This window comes from Chelonia mydas, chromosome 2 (genome assembly GCF_015237465.2).
Source record: "Chelonia mydas isolate rCheMyd1 chromosome 2, rCheMyd1.pri.v2, whole genome shotgun sequence".
Classification (NCBI taxonomy): domain Eukaryota; kingdom Metazoa; phylum Chordata; order Testudines; family Cheloniidae; genus Chelonia; species Chelonia mydas.
Window position 1 is genome coordinate 46,421,703 of NC_057850.1, and position 15,368 is coordinate 46,437,070.

The following is a 15,368-nucleotide window of genomic DNA, read 5'->3' on the forward strand; positions in this document are numbered from 1 at the left end:
GCTTAGGTCTGTAAAAAGATAGAAAAAAATTATGACGAAACAAGAAATGAAATAAAAGTGCTATGGAGACCAACAAGAAAAAATGGGTTGACTAATACAAGTTTCATATAGATGTTTATCTTGTAATCCATAAATTTGCTGATGCAAACGTAAAGCCTTGGAAAGTGCAATAGTAGTTACTTTATCTAATAGTTTCAAATACCAAATGTCAGATGTGGTTTAAATAATCATTTCCCCAAAGGAACTTTGCTGCTTGACCTTTTGATTTTATTACAATGGACTACCTTCCCATGAGCCTTTTTAAAGTAGCACACCACCATCTGTTGGTACATTATGTATTTCCTGTGTAAATGTCTTAGAACAAAGTTTCTACACTTTTATTAAGATAATTTGAAATCGTCTATTGGGACATATACAAAGGACAGTTTTTTTCGTCAATATCATATATATAGGTACATATCCAAATTACATTAGCAGGAATGCCAAATAGCCATGCAATGCAAATTTAATTCTATATCAGTAATGTATATAAAGTAGTTCCTATTTTTCTTATATAGACAATGAAGCTAAATTTTTGTATAGGCAACAAACATAGTTCTATCCCCACATAGCTGGCATAGGCAAAACTAATGGGTGCTTCTTTTGGGAAGTAATTGACAGGCTGCAGTGATCACTCACAGAGCTCAGAAAATTCTGCAGGATTTCCAATTAGCACAAGCACCTTCAGTCACTTCTTTGCTTCTTATGAGATGGTGGCAACAGATGCAGATTGTCTTTCTTTTTTTTCTGGTATGGGTGTGGATGCATGTCTGTGATCATTTTTTATATCTTTTAATGTCTTTGTACAGTGGAATCTAAAATAGAGGAGGTAAAAAAGAGAAGAAAGTGTTAAATTGTAGGAAGAAAGCAGCAAGCTGTATCTATCCCCTGCTTACCATTAGAGCCAATGACTTGGAAGAAACACCCCTCCTCACAAGTACTGTGGTGATGAGCACACTACAGATAAAGCCTGTGTATATAGATTAGATAGATTTACACAGAAATATTCAGCTTGAAGGTGAGGTAGTGTAAATGTATGGGGATCAAAGAAATGCTAATACTAAGGCATGCTAGGTTTATCCCCTCAACTTGCTGTAATCCTTTGTAGTGTAATGATGAGAAAGAAGCACTTTGAACTCTAGTTATTGCTGTACTAGAGACCTCATTAAATCACGATAGCAAGTATATGGCACTTTACACATTCCAAGCCCTTTACAAATCCTTGCAACCCTGTGAGGAGGGAAGTAGGTAAATATTATCCATGTTGTACAGACTGATGCACAGAAAGGTCAAGCAAATTTCCCAACCCAGACAGAGAGTCAGTGGCAGGATTGGTTCCTGACTGTCAGCCTCATGCTCACTCCTCTAGAACACACTGCATGTATGTCAACTATCCTAATCGGCCAGCAGTGCTCTGTGTCCTGGGCAGCTGAATAAGCTGTTCTGTTGTATATTCCTGCCATTAGATAGGCCTGTACAGAGCAGGCTTAGGTGGTGGAGCATAGAAAGGCATAAAGACAGAAAGGATGTGCATGAAGTGGTACACAAATGGAGGACATCTGTCGGAGAGCACACAGAGACAGATGGATATCATTCACAGGAGAAGTGAGGCAAAGCAAGGGGGAGAGAGAAACAGGATTTCAATAGGGTGAGCTGTGCGGGATCTAAATGGGAAGAGGGGACCCTTAGCAGATGCCTGAGGCTAACTCCTGTGTGTGAAAGAAGGGGAGAAGCCCATGTCCCCTCTGTAGAAAGTTCCCTGGAGAAAGGGGATGCCCTACAGCCCCAGTATCTCCCTCTCTTAGGTAGGTCAAGATGGAGGTAGACCAGCCATTATCCTTCTGAGAATGCTTCTCCCCAGGACAATATCTATAGGTAAGGTGAGCCTGTTTTGGAGATGGAAGATTGTGAGGTTTTAGGGTGAGCCTGTTCAACTTTATATAAAGATCCAACCCACTGGGATGTTTAGCTGAGTAGAAGTTGACTGTATAACTTTGGAAGCTGCATTACAGAAACCATTGAGCAAAAACTTCAGAAAATGATCATGAAAATGCACAAATACTCTTTCATCATGAAAGAGGTAGGGACTATCTTTTATTTTGGGTTTGTTCAGACTAGCACAATAGGGCCCTTTCCCAATTAGAGCCTCCCTCCCCCAAAAATAATAAAATGGGACACCTATTCAGTTTCCTGATTCTCTGTGAATCATTTATTTAATCCTCATGGTAGGAGCAGACAGTTGCAGACCTAAGATTAGAGAGATGGGAAAACATTGTGACTATTCAGGAGCATGTTTGGTTTTGCTCCTGGAGTATAGGTTATCCCATTTCAAAGGACTTGGAGTGGTACTTTGCACATGTATGGGTCATGACAGAAATAATAAAGGATTAGTGTACTCAATATGGGCTCCTCTCCTGGATAATTCTGTCCCAGTGTCTTTCCAGTTAAAATAAAGTAAAAGGGTACTCTCATGGGATTGCTTTTTCATGTTGTTGGGTCAGCAGGAACACAGACTGCAAAGGATTTATTCTCAGGTAAATTCAGGAGCATATGTCCCTGAGCAGGGACATGATAACAGTTGTCAAATACATAAAAGGTTGTTACAAGGAGGAGGGAGAAAAATTTTTCTTCTTAGCCTCAGAGGATTGGAATAGAAGCAATGGTTTTAAATTGCAGCAAGGGAGGTTTAAGTTGGACATTAGGAAAAACTTCCTAACTGTCAGGGTGGTTAAGCACTGGAATAAATTGCTTGGGGAGGTTGTGGAATCTCCATCATTGGAGATTTTTAAGAGCAGGTTAGACAAACACCTGTCAGGGATGGTCTAGATAATACTTAGTCCTGCCATGAGTGCAGAGGACTGGACTAGATGACCTTTTGAGGTCTCTTCCAGTCCTATGATTCTATGATTTCAGAGTTAAGTTTTGGTGTGAATAAAATTGTTATTGTATGGAATTATCTGGCTTCAGGACAGATTTTCATAGGCACATTGTCCTGTCCCACCAGATTTATCTTTGTTTCACCCTGGATATATTGTGCACAATAGCTCTTGCCTGTGGTTTGTCCATCTCATAGAAGATCTGGAGAGATATGACAGAGATATCGCAGCAGCCCTCAGTAAAAAGAATGTCATTAACTGTGTACATGGAAGTCTGACCCCTCTAGGGACTTCTCTGTGGGTTAATCAAATTAGGGATAAACAGGGTTCTGCAGGCTTTCTATGACTTAGTTATATAAGTTTAAAGAGTTTCTCTTCACCTTTTCCAGCATCTTACTTATCTGGCCAATTTCTTCCATACAGCACACTCCTCATAAAAGTATTCTCATTTTCTAAGAAATCCAGCAAATCCAGCAAGCCATAAGGAGGATAACGTCTCTTAACATATGCTCTCTGAGGGAGTGTTTACATCTATTTGGACAGTTAGTTTCATATCTGGAGGTGGTTCCCTGGGCCTGGCTTCATAATAGACTTCTTCAGAGATTTCTGTTAGTGACTGGAGAGCATTGTCCTGAATAATTTGTGAAGTAGGTTCTCAGTCTTCAGTCAGTAATAAAGTAATAAATCCACTCTTGTTGTGGATAATTGAATCATGTATCCCAGGGCCAAGCTTTTGGTCATAATATGTCCCAACTGGTCCCAACCCGCTCTCTAGCTGGACAGCAGTCTGTTGCTGTTGGGTCCAACTGCTGCATCCCATGTGCTTCCAAGTACCCTGGGTCTGGGTAGTGACTGGGACTTTCAGTTGCACTCCTCAGTACAGATCCCAGGTCTAAGAAGTGAGACCCCACAGTCCAGCTGTCCTGACCCTGGAACCAGTGCCACAGCCCTTCTGAACACTTTTACTCTTAAACAGCAGTACAGTGTTAGATCTTAGGAGAGCAACTATTCTGAACATATCCCTCTTCATTGTGACTATCTCTGACAGTCCTGGGTTTGGTCTGAATCCTTGGGCTAGGCAACCCGTGTGTCCTTCTTGGGGTAACTGTCTTGCTTCTGCTGAGGGAATGGCTTCTTGCTCGGAAAAGTCTTTGTCAGCTTTCTTGCCCAGGAAATTGTATTGGGGAGTTTCCAGGCTCTGGCCCCTAGCTCCCATACCTACCTAGTCAGCTTCTGGGTAGAAAGTCATTCAATGTAAATGGCTCCTGCTAGCTGCAGACCTATTGTTCCACTCCAGTGCTGCTGGCCCTTTATTGCTCTGTCACTGATTCCCAGACATAGGTGTCTCCACTGGGTGTCAGTTCCCTGCTTCAGGATGGATGATCTAATCCACAATGAAGGTTACAATCATAAATGACATTCATAAAACAACTTGAAATTCATAACATGACACAGACATATCCCCGAACTGTCACAATGATCGTTTGTACTGGCAGTGGGGCTCAGAAAGCAATCCAGTTTATTTCAGTACTTTCACTAGACAAGAACTCAGTCACCTTTTTTCCTGTCTGGAAAGAGAGGACATCTGTTAAATTTGCAGGCCAACAGTTTGGTTCCTCCTTTGTTCCATCTAAACACTTGTTTTGACATCTTTGTACTAGCAGACAGGATTGTTGTTTGTGAAGTCCTGAGGGTGGTTGTTTCCAATTAAGTTCTCTTCCACCCCAATATGAGGTTTCAAAGAAAGGGCTTGCTTATTAGATCCAGGTCAGTGAGTTCTGAGGAGTCATGATTTCTTAGTTGTTAACTTGTTTCCTTTATCTCAGATTCCACCAAACACACCAGTCAGAGTTGTTGAGTTCATTTGTTAATTGCTATAGTTATTATCCATGTTTATAGATACTGTTAACAGGCTCGGATACCTTCTCCCACTGTTTATGTTGCTGTTATTTATGACATATTAACATGTTATCTTTGGTAAGTTTTAGAAATCATAGAAATGTAGGACTGGAAAGTTCCTTGACAGGTTACCTAGTCTAGTCCCCTGCACTGAGGCAGGACTAGATATTATCTAGACCATCTCTGACAGGTCTTTCTCTAACCCTGTGGTGGGCAACCTGAGGCCCACATGCGGTGAATCAGGGTAATCTGATTGCGGGCCACTAGACATTTTGCTGACAGTGACCATCCTCAGGCATGGCCCCCTGCAGCTCCCAGTGGCTGCGGTTCTCTGTTCCCGGCTAATGAGAGCTGCGGGAAGCGGCAGCCAGCACATCCCTGCCCACTGCTTCCCACAGCTCCCATTGGCCGGGAACGGCGAACTGCGGCCACTGGGAGCTGCAGGGGACCGTGCCTGCGGAATGTCAATGTCAGCAAAATGTCTCGTGGCCCGCAATCAGATTACCCTGATGGGCCACATGCGGCCTGCAGGTTGCCCACCACTGGTCTAACCTGTTCTTAAAAACTCCAGGGATAGAGATTCCATAACCTCCCTAGATAATTTGTTCCAGTGTTTAACTACTTTTACAGTTAGGAAGCTTTGCCTAATGTCCAACCTAAATCTACTTCACTGCAATTTAAGCCTATGTCCTATTCTCGATGGTTAAGGAGAACAATTTATCACCCTCCTCCTTACAACAACTTTTTACATGCTAGACGACTGTAGTCAGTCTTCTCTTCTCCAGACTAAACAAACTCGTTTTTTCCAATCTTTCCTCAGGGTCATGTTTTCTAGACCTTTAATTGTTTTTGTTGCTCTTCTCTGGACTTTCTCCCATTTGTCCACATCTTTCCTGAAGTGTGGTGCCCAGAACTGGACATGATACTCCAATGGAGGTTTATCACTGCTGAGTAGAGTGGAAGAATTATTTCTCATGTCTTGCTTACAACACTCCTGCTAAAACATTCCAAAATGATGTTTGCTTTTTTTGCAACAGTGTTACATTGTTGATCCATATTTAGTTTGTGATCCACTATAAACCCGAGATTCTTGTCTGCAGTACTATTTCTAGGAAGTCATTTCCCATTTTGTATGTGTGCAGTTGCTTGTTGCCTCCTAAGTGGAGTACTTTGCATTTATCCTTACTGAAGTTCAACCTTTTTAATTCAGACCATGTGTCCAGTTTATCAAGATCATGTTGAATTCTAATCCTGTCCTACAAAGCCCTTGCAACCCCTCCCAGCTTGGTATTGTCCGCAAACTTTATAAGTGTACTCTCTATGCCAAATCATTTATGAACATATTGAACAGAACTGGTGGGACCTCACTCAATATACGCTTCCAGCTCAATTGTGAACCATTGATAACTACTCTTTGAGTACAGTTTTCCAGCCCGTAGTACACCCATTTTATGATAGGTTCATCTAGGATATATTGTGTTACTTTGTTTATGAGAAAGTCATGTGAGACAGTGTCAAAAGCCTTACTAAAGTTGAGATAGGATGATATCTACTGCTTCCTCCCATCCACAAGACTTGTTATCCTGTCATCTGGGGAAGCTTCATACTGAATAGCTATGCTGCAGAAAGCATCCAAAATTTCGGTGCTCTTTGAAGGGCCCTGCTGTTTCTCAGGACATTAAAAAGAGGAAGAGCCCTTCAGTACAGGACTGGTGAAATCAGAAATATAGGGGGCGCTAAGCAGAGCAGAAATTACCCTATACCAGGGGTGGGCAAACGTTTTGGCCTGAGGGCTGCATTGGGTTTCGGAAATTGTATGGCAGGCCGGTTAGAGGAGGAGGTCGTGGCCCTCCCCCCGCGGGACTCATGCCCCATCCAACCCCTCCTCTCATTCCTGACTGCACTCCCGGGACCCCTGCCCCATCCAACCACCCCTTCGCCCTGTCCCCTGACTGCCCCCGGAACCCCATCCAACCCCCACTCCTTCCTGACTGCCCCCCCGGGACCCCTGCCCACATTCAACCCCCTGTTCCCACCCCGACCCTTATCCACACCCCCACCCTCTGACCACCACCCCAAATTCCCCTGCCCTCTATCCCCCTGCTCCCTTACCTCGCTGCCTGGTGTACCGGAGGCTGGCGGGCCATGCTGCCACCACCACCACACAGCACAAAGCACCGGGTCAGGCCAGGCTCTGCAGCTGTGCTGCCCCAGGAGCTCACAGCCCCGCCACCCAGAGTATTGCGCCGGCAGCGAGGTGAGGCTACGGGGGATGGGGGAACAACGGGGAAGGGAGCACAGCAGTAGAGAGGCAGGGGGCTAGCCTCCCCAGCCAGGAGCTAAGGGGCCAGGCAGGAGGGTCCCGCAGGCCGGATGTGGCCCACGGGCCATAGTTTGCCCACCTCTGCCCTATACTGTTCTCTGTAAACAATAGTTTCTGATCTGCCTCAACAGTTTGTCACTGAAAAGTCGTCGGTGTTTGTTACAGCAGGTAGGCTTGTAATTAGAATGCACCAATTTCCAGTTTACAAAATGCACTATTGGGGCAGCCCTAAGAAGGTCATGTAATGGTTGAAGGACAGTAGTGTAACTCAAGAAACTCCATTGGTGTACATTTTCACATAGACATATGATAACAGTTACAAAAGTGCCTACATGACTTAGGAGCCTGTGTCCCATTTTCAAAAGTGACATAGGCATTTAGGTGCCTAAATCCTATTATCTTTCAATGCATCTCAGGTACCTAAATACCTTTGCCCCTTTTTGAAAATAAGAATTGCCTCCTAAGTCACTCATATAATTTGTTTAAAATTTGTGGGATTCTATTTTTTCATGTAAAATGCTTCAGCCCCAATGCTTTATTTCTTCTTAAAATAATCCCAGAATCATTTTATTACAGCCCAATGCTTATTGGTAACCTAGTAGGAAACTAGTATGCATATGCAGTGGAGGGGGGGAAACTGGTTATGAAACACTTCAGGTTTCCAAGAGGTTATTGTGAACAGTGAGTAAAAAACGTATATATGAAAACTACCCCATACAGATTATTGCATGATGGGAAAGTTCTACCTGGAAAACTGTACTTGGGATAACATGCATCTTTTTATATTAATCTCATAAATGAGTGAAATCTATTACACACTTTGTCACTGTTAACTGGGTAACAGAGTTGATGCAGTCTTCACTGCAACCCCAGTCATTACATGTATGAGGAGTGTACTTCACTATTTTCTTGTTTCATGATAGATGAGCTCCCTAGAGTATGAGATGGGTTCTGAAAGTGCACTTCCCTGACAACACTGCATTGGATTAGAACAGAGGATACATCTAATTTTAGTACTGCTCCACAGGGTACAAATCCATATTTGGAATACCAGAGGAAGAAGCTGGTACTGTCTCAGGCAACAGTGAAGTGTTGTCAAGAATGATTTTTCTTTCACACTTTACTTAATTGGTTTGTTTTCATTTCCTACATAGTTCTCACTCTCTGCAAGTCTCTGTTTCCCCTCACCTGCTCTGTTCTGAGGTGATAAGTGTGAGCCCAGAAAATAACCTCATTCTTGGGTCTCCATAGTGTCACCATCAACTTTCTGCTTAGGGGAGCCGTACCTATTCCCTTTAAAGCCCATCCACTCTGTGTTTAATCTGCTGGAGACTATGCTCCCCATTTCTCCACCTCACATTTCACACTGCTCCTGCGGCCCCAGCCTAGGGAGTAAGAATCCAAGAATGAAAACAGATGTGGACCTCCTGTAGAGGGCATTGCAGCAGGTAGGATTTTCATTATTTGAAAACATTACCGGAAAGTCTTGAAATTCAGAGACCTGATCAACCAGAAGGTGTCCAGAGAGCAGAAGTGTATGAAGTAAATGAACTTTGGCCCAAAATGAGGAAGCTGGAGTCAAATGGGACCTGACAGTATAATCTCTTCCATTGCATGGAACATTGCTATTGGGCTAAGCCGCATTTCTGCTTTGAGTTGGTATGTTGAGGCAGCAGTGGGCAGGGCATATGCTTATACTGACTTGGTAGGACACCTCCCCTTTTTGTAGAGCCAGATGAGCACAGCATCATCCTTCTGATTGGACACGAACTGTGGATGTGGTAGGCAGGTACAGTTTAAGCCTACTTGAGTTAAGACTTCTGAGGTGCTGATAAACATGAGGATTTCATTTCAGTCATATATAATAGGCTTGTTCCTGTGTTGGCAATGACCCATGTCTTCATCTTTTATGGATAGTCGGTGGTTAATAAAGTTATCACCATCAATGATTTGGTGAACAATAAGGCTTTCAACTTGGCATGTATAACCAAGACTTGGATGAATGACACAGTGAGACCTCTGCTGGTGCATTTTTATCCAGCCAGGCATATGGTCTAACATGAGGCCAAGTAGGACTGAGAAGGTGTGGCTGTACTTTTTTCATCTGATTCATTTGATATTGATATTGTTGACCACAAAGTGTTGCTACATATCTGTGCTCCCTTGCGAGGGTGGATGGAGTTGCTCTAGGGTGGCTGCTTATGTGAGAGGTCGTAAAGGATAGTTCTTTCTCACGTGTCCCAAGTGTTCTTTCATTCAGGGTGCCAGAGGATATAGTCTTGTCACCCCAACTTTAGAAGGTTGGGAAAGGATCATAATTCAGTGATTAGGTGGAGAGAGAGAAGCCTGAAATTCATTTATGGTGGAGAAGCCCCAAATTCACTGATTAGAAAAGCTTGCTTGGAGGTAGAGCTGTGGATTAATGAATAAGATGAGTGAAGGGGAGAGCCTCGAATTCACAAATTGGGGCTGCAGCAAAAGAGCCCTCTATGCCTCAGTTGCCCATCTATGAAATGGGGGTGATGGCACTTTCCTACCTCACAGGGATATTATGAGGATAAATACATTAAAGATTGTGAGCATCTCAGATACTGTGGTGATGGAAGCCATGTTGGTACCTTGGGTATAGAGCAGTGGTTCTCAACCAGGGGTCTGAGGCCCGTGGGGAGCTGTGAGAAGGTTTTTTTGGTGGGGGGCAACAAGCAGGGCCAGCATTAGACTTGCTGGGGCCCAGGACAGAAAGCTGAAGTCTTGCTGCATGGGGTTGAAACCTGTGTCTTGAGCACCACCAGTAATGAAGCTTTATGGGGCGGAGGGGGGGGGGTCCCTGTGGCATGAGACCCCAGGCAGTTGCCGTGCTTGTTACCCCCTAACACCGACTCTGGCTTTTATATGCAGAAAACAAGTTATTGTGGCATAAGTGGGCCGTGGAGTTTTTATAGGATGTTGGGGAGGGTGGAGCGACTCAGAAAGAGAAAGGTTGAGAACCCTTGGTATAGAGCAGGTGTTGGCAACCTTAGGCACACAGCCCATAGGGTAATCTGCTGGAGGGCCGCAAGACATTTTGTTTACATTGACCATCTGCAGGCACGGCCCCCTGCAGTTCCCAGTGGCTGTGGTTTGCCATTCCTGGCCAATGGGAGCTGTGGGAAGCGACATGGGCTGCAGGATTGTGCTGGCCACTGCTTCCTGCACCTTCCATTGACCACAAGACTCCTCTTCACACAGGGCTGAAGCCCCAGCAGGTGCACCCCAGCTCTTGAACTTCTGAAGATTGTCGTATGTGGCTTGGAGGGTCAGTCAGTTTAGCCACCCCCCTATAAAGCCTTAAATGGTTTGGGACCTGCACCTTCCCCAGGAGTAATCACCTCTGATCATGTACCATAATATCACAATTAGGAGCATCATAAGCATCTAAGCTAGATTCATGTTGATTTAGAAAGGAGGAGGCTGTTAGCAGGTTTTTCACCAGGAATCGGCGTTGACTCTGGTACTTCCTCATGCCCCTCCTCCCCACCCTTTTGCCTATGAGAGTAAGGACTTGCTAACCTTCTTCGCATGTTTCAAACCCATCTTCTTCATGACTGTTTGAGGAGGAAATAAGAACAGTGTTATTGTGTGTAAGAGCTATTGTGGATTTATTGTTATAGTGGACAAATATTATTATGCACCACGTGGGTAGTCAATTATATCTGACATATGTGTGGTGGATTTTATAGTTTGTCTGCTTTAAAAATTGGTAGAAGTGCCTAGAGCCAGGGACAAGTGCTTCAATTGTTACTTGAAATAAATAAATACTATAAATAATTGAAGCCGGCACTTGCAGATAATTATGAGAACTGTCTCAAGAATATAAACTGCTCTTGGTCTTAAAACAGCAGAATCCTTAGTAAAGTTGGTGAGATAAAAGCCCCAAAGAATTTCTTCTTTACAAACTAACTAACATGGTTTATGTTTGGTGAATTAAAAGCTTCATCAGATATGACATGGAGGCTAACTACTAGGTAATATTTTACTTAACTGTAATTTCTATGTAATAGGAACTGTACTTGTCATTGCAGGTATGGTTACAAAAGTATGGCTACCTTCCACCAACTGACCCCAGCATGTCGGTGTTACGCTCTGCAGAGACCATGCAATCAGCTATAGCTGCCATGCAGCAGTTCTATGGCATTAATATGACAGGAAAAGTGGACAGGAACACAATTGAGTAAGTAACTGGCACTGAAGTGCTCTCAACTTCTATATTTCAACAAAATAAAGTAGGACTGTAGGAACTTGAAAGCACATGAACTGCAATGACTGGGATATCCAAAGAGTGCAGCAATTTCAAAGGGGGAATGAAAATGTCTTCATTTTTTCTGCTCTATTTCATACTGGCCAGTTGGCAAATTTCCACTGTCAGCCCCTTGCCCTCTGCTTTTGAAGTGTGATTAAAAATAAAGGATTGGAGGGTTAACTGTGGGAACGGCTAATAGATAACACAGAAGGCGACACAGAAGCCAGCTGATCATGGATAAGAAAAATGTCAGAAAAAGTATCCTGGTGGGCATAAAAATTTCAAGGTGACTCTCCCTTTGGTGGAAAATCGTCAGGGAAGATTCCTTTCTCTTCCTCAATGCAAACATATTTCAGGCTGTCCACTGGTCCATTCATTTAATGGTTTCCAGTACCATAAACACACGTGATTATTTTAATATAAAATAGATCTTTTAGTTTTGCAAGCTCTCTGAAATATGAGTGATGTGGAGCGTATAATGTATGATTTCCTCGCCATGTTGCGTTTTATATCGGTGTACACAGCCTAACTTGGTGCAACACCGTGATTGAAATTCATGTACAAAGACATAAAGCAATGTCAAAGAAAAAGAATAATCATAAAAGGATAGTAGTGCACGCTTAAGAAAACGAACCTGGACATTTGTAACAAATAAACTGCTTGCTTGCCTTTTCTCTGTGGAAACTTAACGGGGATTTTATTTCTTTTTTTAGATAAGTTACTTTGCTTGAATATCAAGAGAGGAAAAATATAGCACCATGGCAATATATCCACTGGTTATTACATGCAAATGAATCCATACTCTTATTCTAAAATTAACAAAAAGCTTTCTGAAAAGCATTCTTCTCTCTTGTGCCCAGCCCTCCCCCCAATGTGGCATATGTTGTTATTCTTTCACAGTAAAATAGCTGACAGGAGTGATTTTTCAATCACTTGGCGGTTTAGGAAAGGGTCTACCTAAACTGCTGATGCCAAAGAAGGATGGAAAAATCGTTGTATCCCACTAGCACATGCATTATTGCACTGAAAAGCAATAAAGCGAAGCAGTTTTTAGGGCAGCCCTAAGGGGAGATGAGGGGGTCAGACGTCCCTGGACTTAGGAATTTAAAAGACCTTGTAACAGATAATGCAGCAGGAAGAGAAACAGAAAGTGTATGCTACCTCATGAAATAACCAGGTTCAGAAGCATGTTTTGGATTCAGCCTCCAGAGTAGTGATTACAGATAAGGTTCCTTGCGGAGCTGAAATGATTGAGCTTTGCAGGTAGAGTGTAGCTGCGCCACCCACTACTGGGTTTTTAAAAGCTGCATTTGTGGTGGTTTTGAGGAGCCCCTTTATTCTGCTGGAAGGAAAAGAATCTGTTGTGAGTTGGTGGCAAGGGAAGGATAGGACGTGGCAAAGCAGGGGAAAGGTAGTGGCCGTTCTCTGCTACTGGGTGTCGAGCAGCAGATACAAAGAGCTTCTGTCTGAACGAAAAATATTTGGACATGCCCAGAAATTTCAAACGAAGCTAAACTAAAGTGGGCACGTTAGCTAGAAAATTGGCAAGCCTGTCTTATTTCCGTGCCACATGGGATACAAGTAAAGTTGTCTTACACAGCAGTTCCAATCTTTTGTTTTGTGTTCTCTTGTATACTTGACCATCTGTCTTCCTCAATGTAGGTAGTAAAGCATGATGTGCTTGTTCACACCCAGAAGCACAGTGTACAAACTCTGGAATGTTGTCTTTTTCTCCTAGGCACATGTAAGCCACTTGGGGTGAGTTCTGCATTCACTTGCACACTTGCATTTCCTCTGACTTCAACTAGGTTGCATGAGAGTAATTTGAAGGCAGAATCTGGCCCATCGGGCATTTATGTTGAGAGACGAGCATACATACAGGGCCAAAGCTGGCCCTCGATTACATCCATTTGACATTTGAAATCAATGGAAGCTCCATCTATGTAACTAACAACAGAATTAGTCCTTTTAAATTATTCAGATATTGTAATATTTTGGAACAGTCTGATGTGGAGAGAGGAAAAACTTTTTTTTCAGCTAGAAATATCTGACAATTGTACATTTCTTCCTTTGTGGATAATAAACCTGGTAATAAAAGTTTGGGAACCAACAGACGACACTCACTGTACAAAATAAATACTGCAGTGAGGACCTAGTAGAAATAGAGTTTGTTCTCATCTTGTTGCACAGGGCTTTACCTGCCTATTTCCCATGCATTGAGAAGAGATTACCACTTAGTCATCAGAGGACAAACAATTAAAAGAACTTAATACAGTTGCTTGACAGGAACCAACTTTGGGAATATTAGTAGAGAAATATATGCAGCAACAGCATCATCAAAAGTCTCTTGGGAGGACTTTGTTTTTGTATAAAACAAAATATCCCTTAAGGAATATTTGGCATACAAAAATATTATAGGAGTTCACCTGTCCCTTTTTACATGCTATTTCCATAATGGCCTTGTTGATGTATTTTGGAATTTGTTTATCAGGGAAGTTGAGAAACCTGATAACTGTTTTATAGATGGGGCTTGGCAGAAAGAGGTGGAAAAGAAAGAAATCATTGTAATGACATGCCAACAGGAAGGAGATTGTATCCAGTAAGAACGTTGTTTGGCGTTTTCATTAGTATTTTACATGATGACATCCATATATTAATAACCTCAGTCAACACTTCATAGAAATGATGTTTTCAAAAGTTAACGCATTTGATCAGTTTTCTACATTTTCACTTGCCTGAAATAAATCAACGAAAGTCTAGCTTACTGTAGCAATCTACAGTAAAAAGAGTAGCTATGCCAATCTGCAATCATCTGATGTACATTTCTGCCAAAACTGTATTAATTAAAACACAGATACCCTAGAATAAGTGCTCTAGTGTAGAAAATTGCCTGCCCCAGTGATAGTATTATAGTTCACAAGTTTCTAAATAGAATGTGATGTTTGACAAAGTTCATGAAAGAAATGTTCTGTAATTTTAAGTCAAATAATGAGCGTGCTTCCAGTAATACTCTTTTCAGGAGCTCTCTACAAGCCTGTTTCTGCAGAAACAATTAGGATATGGTGGAGTTCCACTTCTCTGTGGCCTCTGCTGCTTATATATTAATTGTCAGTTTTTAATACTCAGAAATGATAATGAGCAGAAATTTTGAGCTATTAAATCAAAAATAGTGGTTTGTTTTAGTAGCTGCCATAGCACTGGATATGAAAACAACATCTGAGGATTAGCCATGCACATTTTCTGAGCTGAAGCCTTGAACTTGGTTCCCTAGACTAGCTGTGGATACGAGCTATTACAGAGGCAGCACACTCAGTCCCTGGCATGAAATGGAACATCTTACATCAATCTCCAGAGACTCCCTTTGTCTAACACAAGGAGGGAAGGGAACCACATCCATCTTTGCTGACTAAGGGCCTGATCCAGAGACTGCTGAAGATTTCCATTGACTAATGGACTTGAAATCAGACTCTTGTGGAAATGATGTAATGCCATGGTGGGGTCCTTGAGGTTGGGGGGCTGGGAAGGAAATAAAGGATAAGAGAAGGGAACCCTGAAGAAAAAAAATACCCTTCAGTGGGATCCTTAAACTGTCAATGGATTGTTTTTGTTTTTTTTTCAGTTGCTGAATCTAACATTAGTCTTTGCAACTCTTTCTCCCAGTTTTGCCTCTTCTTGTTTTGGTAGCCAAGGTTGTTCCTTCTTTTAAAAAAATGGTCCAGATCATTCCTCTATTTCTTTCTGAAAAATGTAGATATTGATGCTCACATATTTTTTTTATCTTAAATAACCTTAACAACTGAGAGCACCTGTTAATAGGGCTGGCCAGAAAACAAGAATTCCATTAGTGGACATTTTTGAAGTTTTAAAATTTGTTTTTATTCCACATCAGAACATAAATGCAACCTTTCAAAATTGTCCATAAAAAAATGAGAGAGAGAGAGAAAGAGGAACT

General features: G+C 42.4%; 1 protein-coding gene across 3 annotated transcripts in view; it reads left to right on the forward strand.

Moving 5' to 3' along the window:
- MMP16 (matrix metallopeptidase 16) overlaps positions 1–15,368 on the forward strand; it is a 244,300-nt gene that overhangs the window by 102,443 nt on the left and 126,489 nt on the right. For all 3 annotated transcript variants that reach the window (XM_037892333.2, XM_007052915.4, XM_043539387.1), the window contains exon 2: positions 11,199–11,347. In XM_037892333.2, coding sequence (XP_037748261.1) covers positions 11,199–11,347 — 149 coding nt within the window. The remainder of the gene's footprint in view (positions 1–11,198; positions 11,348–15,368) is intronic.